Source organism: Ascaphus truei, chromosome 1, assembly GCF_040206685.1.
Source record: "Ascaphus truei isolate aAscTru1 chromosome 1, aAscTru1.hap1, whole genome shotgun sequence".
NCBI lineage: Eukaryota > Metazoa > Chordata > Amphibia > Anura > Ascaphidae > Ascaphus > Ascaphus truei.
The window spans coordinates 384,765,929-384,787,921 of NC_134483.1; the positions used below are offsets into that span (position 1 = coordinate 384,765,929).

The following is a 21,993-nucleotide window of genomic DNA, read 5'->3' on the forward strand; positions in this document are numbered from 1 at the left end:
AGCAGTTCTGACAGGGCTGTGTGCGGCATTTATATGTCCCCCGTTGCGCCAGTCCCCTGTGGGATATTTAAACCTGCAGAAGATAACAACACCCCCTACGCAAGTAAGTATCTCGGAAGGCAGGGGGTCTCGGGAGCTGAAGTGAACACAGTCCTGCTCCGGAGACCCCCGGCTTCAATCCTGTAATTAAAAAAAACAAACGCTGCTGGCTGCTCAGTGGGCATGTCCTGCGCTGCCTGGTGATGTAGGGGCTGCAATCCGCCTCTCCTCTTTTAGACCGGCACAGAAGAGACAGAGGAGCCTCTTCATCACCGGACACCACAGGACGCGCCCTTGAAGCAGCGGACAGTGGAAGGAAAGCGGGAATCACTGAGGGTTCTGTGCAGGGGGGGGGGGGGGGAGGGTGCAATGACTGTGTGGGGAAGGTGAGGGAAGCTAGTGCTTTTTGTGAGGTGGGGTAAGGTGTGTGATGTAAGCAAGGAAAGGGGGGGATGTGCTGTTTATGAGTAAGAGGGTGAGTGCGCTCTGTGAGAAGAGGGGATAAATGTGTGTGTTGAGGGTGAATGTGGTGTGTAAGAAGGGAGTGGGTGAGTCTGGTAGGTATGTGCTTGTAAAAAGGAGGGTGAGTGTGCATGCGTGTAAGCAAAGAGAGGATGAGTAGACTGAAGAGCAGAGGTGCACCTGCTCATAAAAGAACCAATGACGTAGGTACTGGGAACTGCTTCAAAGGAAACATCTGTTTGCTATGCGACTGTTTAATGAATGCAATAATAAAATATCATCTGACGCATGTAACATATTCATGTATTAATATCACTTAACTTACATTTTCTGAGTCTGTAAATAATACTATTTATCCATTTCAAGTTATTTAAATGATGAATTGCCTGATTAGGGGCCTCGTGCAAAAAATATGTATGTAAGTGGCCTTACTCCATGCAATGTGTTCTCTCCCTTTAAAGCCAGAAGGTTGATCACTAAAACCCCTTCTCATTAAATAATTTCATTAGCAACATGCCCCATGTTCTCTCTACCCTTTAAATCTATTTATTAGACTTCACTGCACCACTACTTTTTTTCGACTGCACCCACAAACAAGGCCAGCTTTCAATTTTTTTTAATTAAAAACAAAATCACAATATTGTACATTCAGGTGAGTCCAGATATGTGAGCTACGAACATTTACATGCCAACAATATTTAAGAGGAGGAAAATCCAAGGAACAGAAAAGTGCAACCTCTAAAAGAGGATCATACAGCATGATGGTCTGTGCAATTTATAGCATCACATTTTGCTATGCAAAAAGTGAAGGAAAGAATACTCTTAACAGAACATTAATACTTAACTTATGTTGGAATGCGCCATGGGATCCAATTAAAGCAGAAATGCAACCACCTATTGCCATTACCTTATCATGTGGTGATAACGTTATACATGTGCTACGCCTGTATCCCGATACTATAACTTTCTTAGTAACAAGTACATAAAAGCAGGGGTTGTGATTTGCACACATTCCAATGTTTTCCCCCACCCAGGCTGACAATTGACATGCGGTATTGTAGTATGCGAATCCTTGCATGTGAATATTACTATGCAGGATATTTAGACCAGACACATGTACTCAGCAACTTAGCATAAGGTTAGCAAGTATGTGGCACTGCTGGTTTGTACTTTGGACACCACACAGCCCATACCTGCAAAATGTTTGAGACCACAACACCTTTTCAGTGACCCTTTGCTACAGAAAGCTGATCAGTTCCTAAATACTTAAAATGACCACTCTGCTGTTTTTAGGTTTCTCTACAAATATATTCCTTAATATACATTGTGTTCAATATTTACCTTTAAACTGCAACTACATTCATATTTAATTACTGCTTCATATATGTCAACTGGGTCAATATCAAAAGACCTACGAATGGGCTGTTGTAGGCCATACATATACTTAATATTGACATAACAGACATGCACAACAGAAGTACAGTATCCCTCTAATTTCGATTCAGAAAACAAAATTAAATCTGAGGTTACAACAAATACAAGTTCCACAGAAAGCACAAAAAAAACCCGAAGATTTAATTGTATTCTACAAGCGTTCTTCTCAATATCCCAGCTGACTGAAGAGACATTTCTCTGTCACAAGGAGAGCCGGTATTGAAGTTAAAGAGCTAAAGAACCTGCCACCTCAATGCTGACAAAGTTTGTGGAGATAACGAAAGGGTCTGAATGTCCATAAAATCACATCATTTGGGTGTTCTAATGAAGACCACCGTCAGATTTGTGATCTGGTTTGTTCTTGTCATTCTTGACCGAGTAGATGAAATATGTTAAGGTGTCCTTTTCATTCACTGGGATTGTCCGAAAATGACAACCAATTATCTACAGGGGGGAAAAAAACGTAGCAAAGTTATTGGCAGACGAGTTTCACGTGAATGGCATTTACAGGAAAAACCTAATATTTCAAAAGGCAAGACTAGGCTTTTTATAAAAATAAACTGTGGTGTGCACATACTTAGTAAAATGGATTCTTTTGTTACTTTACTTTAGAAAAGCATATTTTATGAAAATAAATAAAAACTAGTCTGGGCTGCAATCCTTAGTAGCAAAGTAAAGCCATGTATCTACATCACAACCAAAACACCACCCGTGGTAATCCAACACAAGCAAACACGACACTCAAAGAAAGCCTGAGCAGCACATGGCTGGAGTACTCCATTCAGTTATGAAGCCCTTTCATCACCCCACTATATAATGAAACACAAGCTCTATTTTGTGGTAGAATATATATATCATGATATCTGTGCTAAATTCTCACCAATACTATATACACATTTGACTAATAAATTGCACAAAGAAATCTCTAAATTGACTTATATCGCTGTATATAGAAATGTGTATATGAACCCACACTTAGATCACACACAAATAGAAAAGCAATGTACACTACAAATATATTTCCTACATAGTGGATACGTATATAAACATCGCCACTATATATTTCTTTCTGCTGAGGACCATACTGTGTGACGGACGTAAAGTCTCCAGTAAACGCTGTTGCCTATTAATCAGAGTTGGATTATGCACATAGCATTCCGCCGGCAGCTTTTCCATCAATAAAAGCAAAAGGCCTCTGCGGGTGTGCGTTTCCGCCAAGGGGAAGCGTTCAACACAACTGGCACACATTAGAGGCATCAAACATGGAATGAGTGGAGCACACCTCAGCATCAAGTTATGTCATCAAAAATCACAAAGGAAATATACTGGCACCAATGTAAAAAAAGGGGTGGAGGGGTCTGCTTTTAACACTGTAAACCAGGGTTGGCCCTTCCTCAAGTGCCACTAACAGGACAGGTTTTCAGGATATCCCTGTTTCAGCAGAAGTGGCTCAATCAGTGGCCCTCATTACCTTCTATATTGGTTTGTACCCATCTGCCCTTATTTGTATGTCATTCTGTTTATGTAACTGGCGTCACTATGTACTGCGCTGCGGAATATATGGTGGTGCTTTACAAATAAACAATAATAAAAACCCCGCAATGCTGCTTTATGGCAGTGATAGGTCCCCGCAATGCTGCTTTTATGGCAGTGACCTGCAATGCTGCTTTTATGGCAGTGATAGGTCCCCGCAATGCTGCTTTTATGGCAGTGATAGGTCCCCGCAATGCTGCTTTTATGGCAGTGATAGGACCCTGCAATGCTGCTTTATGGCAGTGATAGGACCCCGCAATGCTGCTTTTATGGTAGTGATAGGACCCCGCAATGCTGCTTTTATGGCAGTGATAGGACCCCGCAATGCTGCTTTTATGGTAGTGATAGGTCCCCGCAATGCTGCTTTTATGGTAGTGATAGGACCCCGCAATGCTGCTTTTATGGTAGTGATAGGACCCCGCAATGCTGCTTTTATGGCAGTGATAGGACCCCGCAATGCTGCTTTTATGGCAGTGATAGGTCCCCGCAATGCTGCTTTTATGGTAGTGATAGGTCCCCGCAATGCTGCTTTTATGGCAGTGATAGGACCCCGCAATGCTGCTTTTATGGTAGTGATAGGTCCCCGCAATGCTGCTTTTATGGCAGTGATAGGTCCCTGCAATGCTGCTTTTATGGCAGTGATAGGTCCCTGCAATGCTGCTTTTATGGCAGTGATAGGTCCCTGCAATGCTGCTTTATGGCTGTGATAGGTCCCTGCAATGCTGCTTTTATGGCAGTGATAGGTCCCCGCAATGCTGCTTTTATGGCAGTGATAGGTCCCCGCAATGCTGCTTTATGGCAGTGATAGGACCCCGCAATGCTGCTTTTATGGCAGTGATAGGTCCCCGCAATGCTGCTTTTATGTCAGTGATAGGTCCCCGCAATGCTGCTTTTATGGCAGTGATAGGACCCCGCAATGCTGCTTTTATGGCAGTGATAGGACCCCGCAATGCTGCTTTTATGGCAGTGATAGGTCCCTGCAATGCTGCTTTTATGGCAGTGATAGGACCCCGCAATGCTGCTTTTATGGCAGTGATAGGTCCCCGCAATGCTGCTTTTATGGTAGTGATAGGTCCCCGCAATGCTGCTTTTATGGCAGTGATAGGACCCTGCAATGCTGCTTTTATGGCAGTGATAGGACCCTGCAATGCTGCTTTTATGGCAGTGATAGGTCCCCGCAATGCTGCTTTTATGGTAGTGATAGGACCCTGCAATGCTGCTTTTATGGCAGTGATAGGTCCCTGCAATGCTGCTTTTATGGCAGTGATAGGACCCCGCAATGCTGCTTTTATGGCAGTGATAGGTCCCCGCAATGCTGCTTTTATGGCAGTGATAGGACCCTGCAATGCTGCTTTTATGGCAGTGATAGGTCCCCGCAATGCTGCTTTTATGGCAGTGATAGGACCCCGCAATGCTGCTTTTATGGCAGTGATAGGACCCCGCAATGCTGCTTTTATGGTAGTGATAGGACCCTGCAATGCTGCTTTTATGGTAGTGATAGGTCCCTGCAATGCTGCTTTTATGGCAGTGATAGGACCCCGCAATGCTGCTTTTATGGCAGTGATAGGTCCCTGCAATGCTGCTTTTATGGCAGTGATAGGACCCCGCAATGCTGCTTTTATGGTAGTGATAGGACCCCGCAATGCTGCTTTTATGGCAGTGATAGGTCCCCGCAATGCTGCTTTTATGGTAGTGATAGGACCCCGCAATGCTGCTTTTATGGTAGTGATAGGACCCTGCAATGCTGCTTTTATGGTAGTGATAGGACCCCGCAATGCTGCTTTTATGGCAGTGATATGACCCGCAATGCTGCTTTTATGGCAGTGATAGGTCCCTGCAATGCTGCTTTTATGGCAGTGATAGGACCCGCAATGCTGCTTTTATGGCAGTGATAGGTCCCTGCAATGCTGCTTTTATGGCAGTGATAGGACCCCGCAATGCTGCTTTTATGGCAGTGATAGGTCCTCGCAATGCTGCTTTTATGGCAGTGATAGGACCCCGCAATGCTGCTTTTATGGCAGTGATAGGACCCCGCAATGCTGCTTTTATGGCAGTGATAGGACCCTGCAATGCTGCTTTTATGGCAGTGATAGGACCCTGCAATGCTGCTTTTATGGTAGTGATAGGTCCCTGCAATGCTGCTTTTATGGCAGTGATAGGACCCCGCAATGCTGCTTTTATGGCAGTGATAGGTCCTCGCAATGCTGCTTTTATGGCAGTGATAGGACCCCGCAATGCTGCTTTTATGGCAGTGATAGGACCCTGCAATGCTGCTTTATGGCAGTGATAGGTCCCCGCAATGCTGCTTTTATGGCAGTGATAGGTCCCTGCAATGCTGCTTTTATGGCAGTGATAGGACCCTGCAATGCTGCTTTTATGGTAGTGATAGGTCCCTGCAATGCTGCTTTTATGGCAGTGATAGGACCCCGCAATGCTGCTTTTATGGCAGTGATAGGTCCTCGCAATGCTGCTTTTATGGCAGTGTTAGGACCCCGCAATGCTGCTTGTATGGCAGTGATAGGTCCCTGCAATGCTGCTTTTATGGTAGTGATAGGTCCCCGCAATGCTGCTTTTATGGCAGTGATAGGTCCCCGCAATGCTGCTTTTATGGCAGTGATAGGTCCCCGCAATGCTGCTTTTATGGCAGTGATAGGACCCCGCAATGCTGCTTTTATGGTAGTGATAGGACCCCGCAATGCTGCTTTTATGGTAGTGATAGGTCCCCGCAATGCTGCTTTTATGGCAGTGATAGGTCCCCGCAATGCTGCTTTTATGGCAGTGATAGGTCCCCGCAATGCTGCTTTTATGGCAGTGATAGGACCCCGCAATGCTGCTTTTATGGCAGTGATAGGACCCCGCAATGCTGCTTTTATGGCAGTGATAGGACCCCGCAATGCTGCTTTTATGGCAGTGATAGGTCCCCGCAATGCTGCTTTTATGGCAGTGATAGGTCCCCGCAATGCTGCCTTTATGGCAGTGATAGGACCCTGCAATGCTGCTTTATGGCAGTGATAGGTCCCCGCAATGCTGCTTTTATGGCATTGATAGGACCCCGCAATGCTGCTTTTATGGTAGTGATAGGTCCCCGCAATCCTGCTTTTATGGTAGTGATAGGTCCCCGCAATGCTGCTTTTATGGCAGTGATAGGACCCCGCAATGCTGCTTTATGGCAGTGATAGGTCCCCGCAATGCTGCTTTTATGGCAGTGATAGGTCCCCGCAATGCTGCTTTTATGGCAGTGATAGGACCCCGCAATGCTGCTTTTATGGTAGTGATAGGACCCCGCAATGCTGCTTTTATGGCAGTGATAGGACCCTGCAATGCTGCTTTTATGGTAGTGATAGGACCCCGCAATGCTGCTTTTATGGCAGTGATAGGTCCCCGCAATGCTGCTTTTATGGTAGTGATAGGACCCCGCAATGCTGCTTTTATGGCAGTGATAGGTCCCTGCAATGCTGCTTTTATGGCAGTGATAGGTCCCCGCAATGCTGCTTTTATGGTAGTGATAGGTCCCCGCAATGCTGCTTTTATGGCAGTGATAGGTCCCCGCAATGCTGCTTTTATGGCAGTGATAGGTCCCCACAATGCTGCTTTTATGGCAGTGATAGGTCCCCGCAATGCTGCTTTATGGCAGTGATAGGTCCCCGCAATGCTGCTTTTATGGCAGTGATAGGACCCCGCAATGCTGCTTTATGGCAGTGATAGGTCCCCGCAATGCTGCTTTTATGGCAGTGATAGGACCCCGCAATGCTGCTTTTATGGTAGTGATAGGTCCCCGCAATCCTGCTTTTATGGCAGTGATAGGTCCCCGCAATGCTGCTTTTATGGTAGTGATAGGTCCCCGCAATGCTGCTTTTATGGCAGTGATAGGACCCCGCAATGCTGCTTTTATGGTAGTGATAGGACCCCGCAATGCTGCTTTTATGGCAGTGATAGGACCCTGCAATGCTGCTTTTATGGTAGTGATAGGACCCCGCAATGCTGCTTTTATGGCAGTGATAGGTCCCCGCAATGCTGCTTTTATGGCAGTGATAGGTCCCCGCAATGCTGCTTTTATGGCAGTGATAGGTCCCCGCAATGCTGCTTTTATGGCAGTGATAGGTCCCTGCAATGCTGCTTTTATGGCAGTGATAGGTCCCCGCAATGCTGCTTTTATGGCAGTGATAGGACCCTGCAATGCTGCTTTTATGGCAGTGATAGGTCCCCGCAATCCTGCTTTTATAGCAGTGATAGGACCCCGCAATGCTGCTTTTATGGCAGTGATAGGTCCCCGCAATGCTGCTTTTATGGCAGTGATAGGACCCTGCAATGCTGCTTTTATGGCAGTGATAGGACCCCGCAATGCTGCTTTTATGGCAGTGATAGGTCCCCGCAATGCTGCTTTTATGGCAGTGATAGGTCCCCGCAATGCTGCTTTTATGGTAGTGATAGGACCCCGCAATGCTGCTTTTATGGTAGTGATAGGTCCCCGCAATCCTGCTTTTATGGCAGTGATAGGTCCCCGCAATGCTGCTTTTATGGCAGTGATAGGACCCTGCAATGCTGCTTTTATGGCAGTGATAGGTCCCCGCAATGCTGCTTTTATGGCAGTGATAGGACCCTGCAATGCTGCTTTTATGGCAGTGATAGGACCCCGCAATGCTGCTTTTATGGCAGTGATAGGACCCCGCAATGCTGCTTTTATGGCAGTGATAGGACCCTGCAATGCTGCTTTTATGGCAGTGATAGGTCCCCGCAATGCTGCTTTTATGGCAGTGATAGGACCCCGCAATGCTGCTTTTATGGTAGTGATAGGTCCCTGCAATGCTGCTTTTATGGCAGTGATAGGACCCTGCAATGCTGCTTTTATGGCAGTGATAGGACCCCGCAATGCTGCTTTATGGCAGTGATAGGACCCTGCAATGCTGCTTTTATGGCAGTGATAGGTCCCCGCAATGCTGCTTTTATGGTAGTGATAGGTCCCCGCAATGCTGCTTTTATGGCAGTGATAGGACCCTGCAATGCTGCTTTTATGGCAGTGATAGGTCCCCGCAATGCTGCTTTTATGGCAGTGATAGGACCCTGCAATGCTGCTTTTATGGCAGTGATAGGACCCCGCAATGCTGCTTTTATGGCAGTGATAGGACCCCGCAATGCTGCTTTTATGGTAGTGATAGGTCCCTGCAATGCTGCTTTTATGGCAGTGATAGGACCCTGCAATGCTGCTTTTATGGCAGTGATAGGACCCCGCAATGCTGCTTTATGGCAGTGATAGGACCCTGCAATGCTGCTTTTATGGCAGTGATAGGTCCCCGCAATGCTGCTTTTATGGTAGTGATAGGTCCCCGCAATCCTGCTTTTATGGTAGTGATAGGTCCCCGCAATGCTGCTTTTATGGCAGTGATAGGACCCTGCAATGCTGCTTTTATGGTAGTGATAGGTCCCCGCAATCCTGCTTTTATGGCAGTGATAGGTCCCCACAATGCTGCTTTTATGGCAGTGATAGGACCCTGCAATGCTGCTTTTATGGCAGTGATAGGTCCCCACAATGCTGCTTTTATGGTAGTGATAAGACCCCGCAATGCTGCTTTTATGGTAGTGATAGGACCCCGCAATGCTGCTTTTATGGTAGTGATAGGTCCCCGCAATGCTGCTTTTATGGCAGTGATAGGTCCCCACAATGCTGCTTTTATGGCAGTGATAGGACCCCGCAATGCTGCTTTTATGGTAGTGATAGGTCCCCGCAATGCTGCTTTTATGGCAGTGATAGGACCCCGCAATGCTGCTTTTATGGCAGTGATAGGTCCCCGCAATCCTGCTTTTATGGCAGTGATAGGTCCCCACAATCCTGCTTTTATGGCAGTGATAGGTCCCCGCAATGCTGCTTTTATGGCAGTGATAGGTCACCGCAATGCTGCTTTTATGGCAGTGATAGGACCCTGCAATGCTGCTTTTATGGCAGTGATAGGTCCCCGCAATGCTGCTTTTATGGCAGTGATAGGTCCCCGCAATGCTGCTTTTATGGCAGTGATAGGTCCCCGCAATGCTGCTTTTATGGCAGTGATAGGTCCCCGCAATGCTGCTTTTATGGCAGTGATAGGTCCCCACAATCCTGCTTTTATGGCAGTGATAGGTCCCCGCAATGCTGCTTTTATGGTAGTGATAGGACCCCGCAATGCTGCTTTATGGCAGTGATAGGACCCCGCAATGCTGCTTTTATGGCAATTATAGGACCCCGCAATGCTGCTTTTATGGCAGTGATAGGTCCCCGCAATGCTGCTTTTATGGTAGTGATAGGACCCCGCAATGCTGCTTTTATGGTAGTGATAGGTCCCCGCAATGCTGCTTTTATGGCAGTGATAGGACCCCGCAATGCTGCTTTTATGGTAGTGATAGGTCCCCGCAATCCTGCTTTTATAGCAGTGATAGGACCCCGCAATGCTGCTTTTATGGCAGTGATAGGACCCTGCAATGCTGCTTTTATGGCAGTGATAGGTCCCCGCAATGCTGCTTTTATGGCAGTGATAGGTCCCCGCAATGCTGCCTTTATGGCAGTGATAGGTCCCCGCAATGCTGCTTTTATAGCAGTGATAGGACCCCGCAATGCTGCTTTTATAGCAGTGATAGGACCCCGCAATGCTGCTTTTATGGCAGTGATAGGACCCCGCAATGCTGCTTTTATGGCAGTGATAGGACCCCGCAATGCTGCTTTTATGGCAGTGATAGGACCCCGCAATGCTGCTTTTATGGCAGTGATAGGACCCCGCAATGCTGCTTTTATGGTAGTGATAGGACCCCGCAATGCTGCTTTTATAGCAGTGATAGGACCCCGCAATGCTGCTTTTATGGCAGTGATAGGACCCCGCAATGCTGCTTTTATGGCAGTGATAGGACCCGCAATGCTGCTTTTATGGCAGTGATAGGACCCCGCAATGCTGCTTTTATGGTAGTGATAGGACCCCGCAATGCTGCTTTTATGGCAGTGATAGGACCCCGCAATGCTGCTTTTATGGCAGTGATAGGACCCGCAATGCTGCTTTTATGGCAGTGATAGGACCCCGCAATGCTGCTTTTATGGTAGTGATAGGACCCCGCAATGCTGCTTTTATGGCAGTGATAGGTCCCCGCAATGCTGCTTTTATGGCAGTGATAGGTCCCCGCAATGCTGCTTTTATGGCAGTGATAGGTCCCCGCAATGCTGCTTTTATGGCAGTGATAAGACCCCGCAATGCTGCTTTTATGGCAGTGATAGGACCCCGCAATGCTGCTTTTATGGCAGTGATAGGACCCCGCAATGCTGCTTTTATGGCAGTGATAGGACCCGCAATGCTGCTTTTATGGCAGTGATAGGACCCCGCAATGCTGCTTTTATGGCAGTGATAGGACCCCGCAATGCTGCTTTTATGGCAGTGATAGGTCCCCGCAATGCTGCTTTTATGGTAGTGATAGGACCCCGCAATGCTGCCTTTATGGCAGTGATAGGACCCCGCAATGCTGCTTTTATAGCAGTGATAGGACCCCGCAATGCTGCTTTTATGGCAGTGATAGGACCCCGCAATGCTGCTTTTATGGCAGTGATAGGTCCCCGCAATGCTGCTTTTATGGCAGTGATAGGACCCCGCAATGCTGCTTTTATGGCAGTGATAGGACCCCGCAATGCTGCTTGTATGGCAGTGATAGGACCCCGCAATGCTGCTTTTATGGTAGTGATAGGTCCCCGCAATGCTGCTTTTATGGTAGTGATAGGACCCCGCAATGCTGCTTTTATGGCAGTGATAGGACCCCGCAATGCTGCTTTTATGGCAGTGATAAGACCCCGCAATGCTGCTTTTATGGTAGTGATAGGTCCCCGCAATGCTGCTTTTATGGCAGTGACCTGCAATGCTGCTTTTATGGCAGTGATAAGACCCCGCAATGCTGCTTTTATGGCAGTGATAAGACCCCGCAATGCTGCTTTTATGGTAGTGATAGGACCCCGCAATGCTGCTTTTATGGTAGTGATAGGACCCCGCAATGCTGCTTTTATGGCAGTGATAGGTCCCCGCAATGCTGCCTTTATGGCAGTGATAAGACCCCGCAATGCTGCTTTTATGGCAGTGATAGGACCCCGCAATGCTGCTTTTATGGCAGTGATAGGTCCCTGCAATGCTGCTTTTATGGCAGTGATAGGTCCCCGCAATGCTGCTTTTATGGCAGTGATAGGACCCCGCAATGCTGCTTTTATGGCAGTGATAGGTCCCCGCAATGCTGCTTTTATGGCAGTGATAGGACCCCGCAATGCTGCTTTTATGGCAGTGATAGGACCCCGCAATGCTGCTTTTATGGCAGTGATAGGTCCCCGCAATGCTGCTTTTATGGCAGTGATAGGTCCCCGCAATGCTGCTTTTATGGCAGTGATAGGACCCCGCAATGCTGCTTTTATGGCAGTGATAGGACCCCGCAATGCTGCTTTTATGGCAGTGATAGGTCCCCGCAATGCTGCTTTTATGGCAGTGATAGGACACCGCAATGCTGCTTTTATGGTAGTGATAGGACCCCGCAATGCTGCTTTTATGGCAGTGATAGGTCCCCGCAATGCTGCTTTTATGGCAGTGATAGGTCCCCGCAATGCTGCTTTTATGGCAGTGATAGGACCCCGCAATGCTGCTTTTATAGCAGTGATAGGACCCCACAATGCTGCTTTTATGGCAGTGATAGGTCCCCGCAATGCTGCTTTTATGGCAGTGATAGGTCCCCGCAATGCTGCTTTTATGGCAGTGATAGGTCCCCGCAATGCTGCTTTTATGGCAGTGATAGGTCCCCGCAATGCTGCTTTTATGGCAGTGATAGGTCCCCGCAATGCTGCTTTTATGGCAGTGATAGGTCCCCGCAATGCTGCTTTTATGGCAGTGATAGGTCCCCGCAATGCTGCTTTTATGGCAGTGATAGGACCCCGCAATGCTGCTTTTATGGCAGTGATAGGACCCCGCAATGCTGCTTTTATGGCAGTGATAGGTCCCTGCAATGCTGCTTTTATGGCAGTGATAGGACCCGCAATGCTGCTTTTATGGCAGTGATAGGTCCCTGCAATGCTGCTTTTATGGCAGTGATAGGTCCCCGCAATGCTGCTTTTATGGCAGTGATAGGTCCCCGCAATGCTGCTTTTATGGCAGTGATAGGTCCCCGCAATGCTGCTTTATGGCAGTGATAGGTCCCCGCAATGCTGCTTTTATGGTAGTGATAGGACCCCGCAATGCTGCTTTTATGGCAGTGATAGGTCCCTGCAATGCTGCTTTTATGGCAGTGATAGGACCCCGCAATGCTGCTTTTATGGCAGTGATAGGTCCCTGCAATGCTGCTTTTATGGCAGTGATAGGACCCCGCAATGCTGCTTTTATGGCAGTGATAGGACCCTGCAATGCTGCTTTTATGGCAGTGATAGGACCCCGCAATGCTGCTTTTATGGCAGTGATAGGTCCCCGCAATGCTGCTTTTATGGCAGTGATAGGACCCTGCAATGCTGCTTTTATGGCAGTGATAGGTCCCCGCAATCCTGCTTTTATGGCAGTGATAGGTCCCCACAATCCTGCTTTTATGGCAGTGATAGGTCCCCGCAATGCTGCTTTTATGGTAGTGATAGGACCCCGCAATGCTGCTTTATGGCAGTGATAGGACCCCGCAATGCTGCTTTTATGGCAGTTATAGGACCCCGCAATGCTGCTTTTATGGCAGTGATAGGTCCCCGCAATGCTGCTTTTATGGCAGTGATAGGTCCCCGCAATGCTGCTTTTATGGCAGTCATAGGACCCCGCAATGCTGCTTTTATGGCAGTGATAAGACCCCGCAATGCTGCTTTTATGGCAGTGATAGGTCCCCGCAATGCTGCTTTTATGGCAGTGATAGGTCCCCGCAATGCTGCTTTTATGGTAGTGATAGGTCCCTGCAATGCTGCTTTTATGGCAGTGATAGGACCCTGCAATGCTGCTTTTATGGCAGTGATAGGACCCCGCAATGCTGCTTTTATGGCAGTGATAGGTCCCCGCAATGCTGCTTTTATGGCAGTGATAGGTCCCCACAATGCTGCTTTTATGGCAGTGATAGGTCCCCGCAATGCTGCTTTTATGGCAGTGATAGGACCCCGCAATGCTGCTTTTATGGCAGTGATAGGACCCCGCAATGCTGCTTTTATGGCAGTGATAGGTCCCCGCAATGCTGCTTTTATGGCAGTGATATGTCCCTGCAATGCTGCTTTTATGGCAGTGATAGGACCCTGCAATGCTGCTTTATGGCAGTGATAGGTCCCCGCAATGCTGCTTTTATGGCAGTGATAGGACCCTGCAATGCTGCTTTATGGCAGTGATAGGACCCCGCAATGCTGCTTTTATGGCAGTGATAGGACCCTGCAATGCTGCTTTTATGGCAGTGATAGGACCCCGCAATGCTGCTTTTATGGTAGTGATAGGACCCCGCAATGCTGCTTTTATGGCAGTGATAGGACCCCGCAATGCTGCTTTTATGGCAGTGATAGGACCCCGCAATGCTGCTTTTATGGCAGTGATAGGTCCCCGCAATGCTGCCTTTATGGCAGTGATAGGACCCCGCAATGCTGCTTTTATGGCAGTGATAGGACCCCGCAATGCTGCTTTTATGGCAGTGATAGGTCCCCGCAATGCTGCTTTTATGGCAGTGATAGGTCCCCGCAATGCTGCTTTTATGGCAGTGATAGGACCCCGCAATGCTGATTTTATGGCAGTGATAGGACCCCGCAATGCTGCTTTTATGGCAGTGATAGGTCCCCGCAATGCTGCTTTTATGGCAGTGATAGGTCCCCGCAATGCTGCTTTTATAGCAGTGATAGGACCCCACAATGCTGCTTTTATGGCAGTGATAGGACCCCGCAATGCTGCTTTTATGGCAGTGATAGGACCCCGCAATGCTGCTTTTAAGGCAGTGATAGGACCCCGCAATGCTGCTTTTATGGTAGTGATAGGACCCCGCAATGCTGCTTTTATGGCAGTGATAGGACCCCGCAATGCTGCTTTTATGGTAGTGATAGGACCCCGCAATGCTGCTTTTATGGCAGTGATAGGACCCGCAATGCTGCTTTTATGGCAGTGATAGGTCCCCGCAATGCTGCTTTTATGGCAGTGATAGGACCCCGCAATGCTGCTTTTATGGCAGTGATAGGACCCCGCAATGCTGCTTTTATGGCAGTGATAAGACCCCGCAATGCTGCTTTTATGGCAGTGATAGGACCCCGCAATGCTGCTTTTATGGTAGTGATAGGTCCCCGCAATGCTGCTTTTATGGTAGTGATAGGACCCTGCAATGCTGCTTTTATGGCAGTGATAGGACCCCGCAATGCTGCTTTTATGGCAGTGATAGGACCCCGCAATGCTGCTTTTATGGCAGTGATAAGACCCCGCAATGCTGCTTTTATGGCAGTGATAGGTCCCCGCAATGCTGCTTTTATGGCAGTGATAGGACCCCGCAATGCTGCTTTTATGGTAGTGATAGGTCCCCGCAATGCTGCTTTTATGGCAGTGATAGGTCCCCGCAATGCTGCTTTTATGGCAGTGATAGGACCCTGCAATGCTGCTTTTATGGCAGTGATAGGACCCCGCAATGCTGCTTTTATGGCAGTGATAGGTCCCCGCAATGCTGCTTTTATGGCAGTGATAGGTCCCCGCAATGCTGCTTTTATGGTAGTGATAGGACCCCGCAATGCTGCTTTTATGGCAGTGATAGGACCCCGCAATGCTGCTTTTATGGCAGTGATAAGACCCCGCAATGCTGCTTTTATGGCAGTGATAGGTCCCCGCAATGCTGCTTTTATGGCAGTGATAGGACCCTGCAATGCTGCTTTTATGGCAGTGATAGGACCCCGCAATGCTGCTTTTATGGCAGTGATAGGACCCCGCAATGCTGCTTTTATGGCAGTGATAGGTCCCCGCAATGCTGCTTTTATGGTAGTGATAGGTCCCCGCAATGCTGCTTTTATGGCAGTGATAAGACCCCGCAATGCTGCTTTTATGGCAGTGATAGGACCCCGCAATGCTGCTTTTATGGTAGTGATAGGTCCCCGCAATGCTGCTTTTATGGTAGTGATAGGACCCTGCAATGCTGCTTTTATGGCAGTGATAGGACCCCGCAATGCTGCTTTTATGGCAGTGATAGGACCCCGCAATGCTGCTTTTATGGCAGTGATAGGTCCCCGCAATGCTGCTTTTATGGTAGTGATAGGTCCCCGCAATGCTGCTTTTATGGCAGTGATAGGACCCCGCAATGCTGCTTTTATGGTAGTGATAGGACCCCGCAATGCTGCTTTATGGCAGTGATAGGACCCCGCAATGCTGCTTTTATGGTAGTGATAGGTCCCCGCAATGCTGCTTTTATGGCAGTGATAGGTCCCCGCAATGCTGCTTTTATGGCAGTGATAGGTCCCCGCAATGCTGCTTTTATGGCAGTGATAGGTCCCCGCAATGCTGCTTTTATGGCAGTGATAGGACCCTGCAATGCTGCTTTTATGGCAGTGATAGGACCCCGCAATGCTGCTTTTATGGTAGTGATAGGTCCCCGCAATGCTGCTTTTATGGTAGTGATAGGTCCCCGCAATGCTGCTTTTATGGCAGTGATAAGACCCCGCAATGCTGCTTTTATGGCAGTGATAAGACCCCGCAATGCTGCTTTTATGGCAGTGATAAGACCCCGCAATGCTGCTTTTATGGTAGTGATAGGTCCCCGCAATGCTGCTTTTATGGCAGTGATAAGACCCCGCAATGCTGCTTTTATGGCAGTGATAGGACCCCGCAATGCTGCTTTTATGGCAGTGATAGGTCCCCGCAATGCTGCTTTTATGGCAGTGATAGGACCCTGCAATGCTGCTTTTATGGCAGTGATAGGTCCCCGCAATGCTGCTTTTATGGCAGTGATAGGACCCCGCAATGCTGCTTTTATGGCAGTGATAGGTCCCCGCAATGCTGCTTTTATGGCAGTGATAGGACCCTGCAATGCTGCTTTTATGGCAGTGATAGGACCCCGCAATGCTGCTTTTATGGCAGTGATAGGACCCCGCAATGCTGCTTTTATGGCAGTGATAGGTCCCCGCAATGCTGCTTTTATGGTAGTGATAGGACCCCGCAATGCTGCTTTTATGGTAGTGATAGGACCCCGCAATGCTGCTTTTATGGCAGTGATAAGACCCTGCAATGCTGCTTTTATGGCAGTGATAGGACCCCGCAATGCTGCTTTTATGGCAGTGATAGGTCCCCGCAATGCTGCTTTTATGGCAGTGATAGGACCCTGCAATGCTGCTTTTATGGCAGTGATAGGACCCCGCAATGCTGCTTTTATGGCAGTGATAGGACCCCGCAATGCTGCTTTTATGGCAGTGATAGGACCCCGCAATGCTGCTTTTATGGCAGTGATAAGACCCCGCAATGCTGCTTTTATGGCAGTGATAGGACCCCGCAATGCTGCTTTTATGGCAGTGATAGGACCCCGCAATGCTGCTTTTATGGCAGTGATAGGACCCTGCAATGCTGCTTTTATGGCAGTGATAGGTCCCCGCAATGCTGCTTTTATGGCAGTGATAGGACCCCGCAATGCTGCTTTTATGGCAGTGATAGGACCCCGCAATGCTGCTTTTATGGCAGTGATAAGACCCCGCAATGCTGCTTTTATGGCAGTGATAGGTCCCCGCAATGCTGCTTTTATGGCAGTGATAGGACCCTGCAATGCTGCTTTTATGGCAGTGATAAGACCCCGCAATGCTGCTTTTATGGCAGTGATAGGTCCCCGCAATGCTGCTTTTATGGCAGTGATAGGACCCCGCAATGCTGCTTTTATGGCAGTGATAAGACCCCGCAATGCTGCTTTTATGGCAGTGATAGGTCCCCGCAATGCTGCTTTTATGGCAGTGATAGGACCCCGCAATGCTGCTTTTATGGCAGTGATAGGTCCCCGCAATGCTGCTTTTATGGTAGTGATAGGACCCCGCAATGCTGCTTTTATGGTAGTGATAGGTCCCCGCAATGCTGCTTTTATGGCAGTGATAGGTCCCCGCAATGCTGCTTTTATGGCAGTGATAGGACCCCGCAATGCTGCTTTTATGGCAGTGATAGGTCCCCGCAATGCTGCTTTTATGGTAGTGATAGGTCCCCGCAATGCTGCTTTTATGGTAGTGATAGGACCCCGCAATGCTGCTTTTATGGCAGTGATAGGACCCCGCAATGCTGCTTTTATGGCAGTGATAAGACCCCGCAATGCTGCTTTTATGGTAGTGATAGGTCCCCGCAATGCTGCTTGTATGGCAGTGATAGGTCACCGCAATGCTGCTTTTATGGCAGTGATAGGTCCCCGCAATGCTGCTTTTATGGCAGTGATAGGACCCCGCAATGCTGCTTTTATGGCAGTGATAGGACCCCGCAGTGCTGCTTTTATGGCAGTGATAGGACCCCGCAATGCTGCTTTTATGGCAGTGATAGGTCCCCGCAATCCTGCTTTTATGGTAGTGATAGGTCCCCGCAATGCTGCTTTTATGGCAGTGATAGGTCCCCGCAATGCTGCTTTTATGGCAGTGATAGGTCCCCGCAATGCTGCTTTTATGGCAGTGATAGGACCCGCAATGCTGCTTTTATGGCAGTGATAGGACCCCGCAATGCTGCTTTTATGGCAGTGATAGGACCCCGCAATGCTGCTTTTATGGCTGTGATAGGACCCCGCAATGCTGCTTTTATGGCAGTGATAGGACCCCGCAATCCTGCTTTTATGGTAGTGATAGGTCCCCGCAATGCTGCTTTTATGGCAGTGATAGGACCCCGCAATGCTGCTTTTATGGCAGTGATAGGTCCCCGCAATGCTGCTTTTATGGCAGTGATAGGTCCCCGCAATGCTGCTTTTATGGCAGTGATAGGTCCCCGCAATGCTGCTTTTATGGCAGTGATAGGACCCCGCAATGCTGCTTTTATGGTAGTGATAGGACCCCGCAATGCTGCTTTTATGGCAGTGATAAGACCCCGCAATGCTGCTTTTATGGCAGTGATAGGTCCCCGCAATGCTGCTTTTATGGCAGTGATAGGTCCCCGCAATGCTGCTTTTATGGCAGTGATAGGACCCTGCAATGCTGCTTTTATGGCAGTGATAGGTCCCCGCAATGCTGCTTTTATGGCAGTGATAGGTCCCCGCAATGCTGCTTTTATGGCAGTGATAGGTCCCCGCAATGCTGCTTTTATGGTAGTGATAGGTCCCTGCAATGCTGCTTTTATGGCAGTGATAGGACCCCGCAATGCTGCTTTATGGCAGTGATAGGACCCTGCAATGCTGCTTTTATGGCAGTGATAGGTCCCCGCAATGCTGCTTTTATGGCAGTGATAAGACCCCGCAATGCTGCTTTTATGGTAGTGATAGGACCCTGCAATGCTGCTTTTATGGCAGTGATAGGACCCCGCAATGCTGCTTTTATGGCAGTGATAGGACCCCGCAATGCTGCTTTTATGGCAGTGATAAGACCCCGCAATGCTGCTTTTATGGCAGTGATAGGACCCCGCAATGCTGCTTTTATGGCAGTGATAGGTCCCCGCAATGCTGCTTTTATGGCAGTGATAGGACCCGCAATGCTGCTTTTATGGCAGTGATAGGACCCCGCAATGCTGCTTTTATGGCAGTGATAGGTCACCGCAATGCTGCTTTTATGGCAGTGATAGGTCCCCGCAATGCTGCTTTTATGGCAGTGATAGGACCCCGCAATGCTGCTTTTATGGCAGTGATAGGACCCCGCAATGCTGCTTTTATGGCAGTGATAGGACCCCGCAATGCTGCTTTTATGGCAGTGATAGGTCCCCGCAATGCTGCTTTTATGGCAGTGATAGGACCCCGCAATGCTGCTTTTATGGTAGTGATAGGACCCCGCAATGCTGCTTTTATGGCAGTGATAGGTCCCCGCAATGCTGCTTTTATGGCAGTGATAGGACCCCGCAATGCTGCTTTTATGGCAGTGATAGGTCACCGCAATGCTGCTTTTATGGCAGTGATAGGTCCCCGCAATGCTGCTTTTATGGCAGTGATAGGACCCCGCAATGCTGCTTTTATGGCAGTGATAGGACCCCGCAATGCTGCTTTTATGGCAGTGATAGGACCCCGCAATGCTGCTTTTATGGCAGTGATAGGTCCCCGCAATGCTGCTTTTATGGCAGTGATAGGACCCCGCAATGCTGCTTTTATGGTAGTGATAGGACCCCGCAATGCTGCTTTTATGGCAGTGATAGGACCCCGCAATGCTGCTTTTATGGCAGTGATAGGACCCGCAATGCTGCTTTTATGGCAGTGATAGGTCCCCGCAATGCTGCTTTTATGGCAGTGATAGGACCCCGCAATGCTGCTTTTATGGCAGTGATAGGTCCCCGCAATGCTGCTTTTATGGCAGTGATAGGTCCCCGCAATGCTGCTTTTATGGCAGTGATAGGTCCCCGCAATGCTGCTTTTATGGCAGTGATAGGTCCCCGCAATGCTGCTTTTATGGCAGTGATAGGACCCCGCAATGCTGCTTTTATGGCAGTGATAGGACCCCGCAATGCTGCTTTTATGGCAGTGATAGGACCCCGCAATGCTGCTTTTATGGCAGTGATAGGACCCCGCAATGCTGCTTTTATGGCAGTGATAGGACCCCGCAATGCTGCTTTTATGGCAGTGATAGGACCCCGCAATGCTGCTTTTATGGCAGTGATAGGACCCCGCAATGCTGCTTTTATGGCAGTGATAGGACCCCGCAATGCTGCTTTTATGGCAGTGATAGGACCCCGCAATGCTGCTTTTATGGCAGTGATAGGACCCCGCAATCCTGCTTTTATGGTAGTGATAGGTCCCCGCAATGCTGCTTTTATGGCAGTGATAGGTCCCTGCAATGCTGCTTTTATGGCAGTGATAGGTCCCTGCAATGCTGCTTTTATGGCAGTGATAGGTCCCCGCAATGCTGCTTTTATGGCAGTGATAGGACCCCGCAATGCTGCTTTTATGGCAGTGATAGGACCCCGCAATGCTGCTTTTATGGCAGTGATAGGACCCCGCAATCCTGCTTTTATGGTAGTGATAGGTCCCCGCAATGCTGCTTTTATGGCAGTGATAGGTCCCTGCAATGCTGCTTTTATGGCAGTGATAGGACCCCGCAATGCTGCTTTTATGGCAGTGATAGGACCCCGCAATGCTGCTTTTATGGCAGTGATAGGACCCCGCAATCCTGCTTTTATGGTAGTGATAGGTCCCCGCAATGCTGCTTTTATGGCAGTGATAGGTCCCCGCAATGCTGCTTTTATGGTAGTGATAGGTCCCCGCAATGCTGCTTTTATGGTAGTGATAGGACCCCGCAATGCTGCTTTTATGGCAGTGATAAGACCCCGCAATGCTGCTTTTATGGCAGTGATAGGTCCCCGCAATGCTGCTTTTATGGCAGTGATAGGTCCCCGCAATGCTGCTTTTATGGCAGTGATAGGTCCCCGCAATGCTGCTTTTATGGCAGTGATAGGACCCTGCAATGCTGCTTTTATGGCAGTGATAGGTCCCCGCAATGCTGCTTTTATGGCAGTGATAGGTCCCCGCAATGCTGCTTTTATGGCAGTGATAGGTCCCCGCAATGCTGCTTTTATGGTAGTGATAGGTCCCTGCAATGCTGCTTTTATGGCAGTGATAGGACCCCGCAATGCTGCTTTATGGCAGTGATAGGACCCTGCAATGCTGCTTTTATGGCAGTGATAGGTCCACGCAATGCTGCTTTTATGGCAGTGATAAGACCCCGCAATGCTGCTTTTATGGTAGTGATAGGACCCTGCAATGCTGCTTTTATGGCAGTGATAGGACCCCGCAATGCTGCTTTTATGGCAGTGATAGGACCCCGCAATGCTGCTTTTATGGCAGTGATAAGACCCCGCAATGCTGCTTTTATGGCAGTGATAGGACCCCGCAATGCTGCTTTTATGGCAGTGATAAGACCCCGCAATGCTGCTTTTATGGCAGTGATAGGTCCCCGCAATGCTGCTTTTATGGTAGTGATAGGTCCCCGCAATGCTGCTTTTATGGCAGTGATAGGTCCCCGCAATGCTGCTTTTATGGTAGTGATAGGTCCCTGCAATGCTGCTTTTATGGCAGTGATAGGTCCCCGCAATGCTGCTTTTATGGCAGTGATAGGACCCGCAATGCTGCTTTTATGGCAGTGATAGGACCCCGCAATGCTGCTTTTATGGCAGTGATAGGTCACCGCAATGCTGCTTTTATGGCAGTGATAGGTCCCCGCAATGCTGCTTTTATGGCAGTGATAGGACCCCGCAATGCTGCTTTTATGGCAGTGATAGGACCCCGCAATGCTGCTTTTATGGCAGTGATAGGACCCCGCAATGCTGCTTTTATGGCAGTGATAGGTCCCCGCAATGCTGCTTTTATGGCAGTGATAGGACCCCGCAATGCTGCTTTTATGGTAGTGATAGGACCCCGCAATGCTGCTTTTATGGCAGTGATAGGTCCCCGCAATGCTGCTTTTATGGCAGTGATAGGACCCCGCAATGCTGCTTTTATGGCAGT

General features: G+C 48.7%; 1 protein-coding gene across 1 annotated transcript in view; it reads right to left on the reverse strand.

Annotated features, from left to right (window-relative positions):
• Window positions 1-1,101: 1,101 nt before the first annotated feature.
• SAP30 (Sin3A associated protein 30) overlaps window positions 1,102-21,993 on the reverse strand; it is a 38,925-nt gene continuing 18,033 nt past the window's right edge. The window contains exon 4 of the mRNA XM_075611366.1: window positions 1,102-2,379. Coding sequence (XP_075467481.1) covers window positions 2,257-2,379 — 123 coding nt within the window. The 3' untranslated portion in view covers window positions 1,102-2,256. The remainder of the gene's footprint in view (window positions 2,380-21,993) is intronic.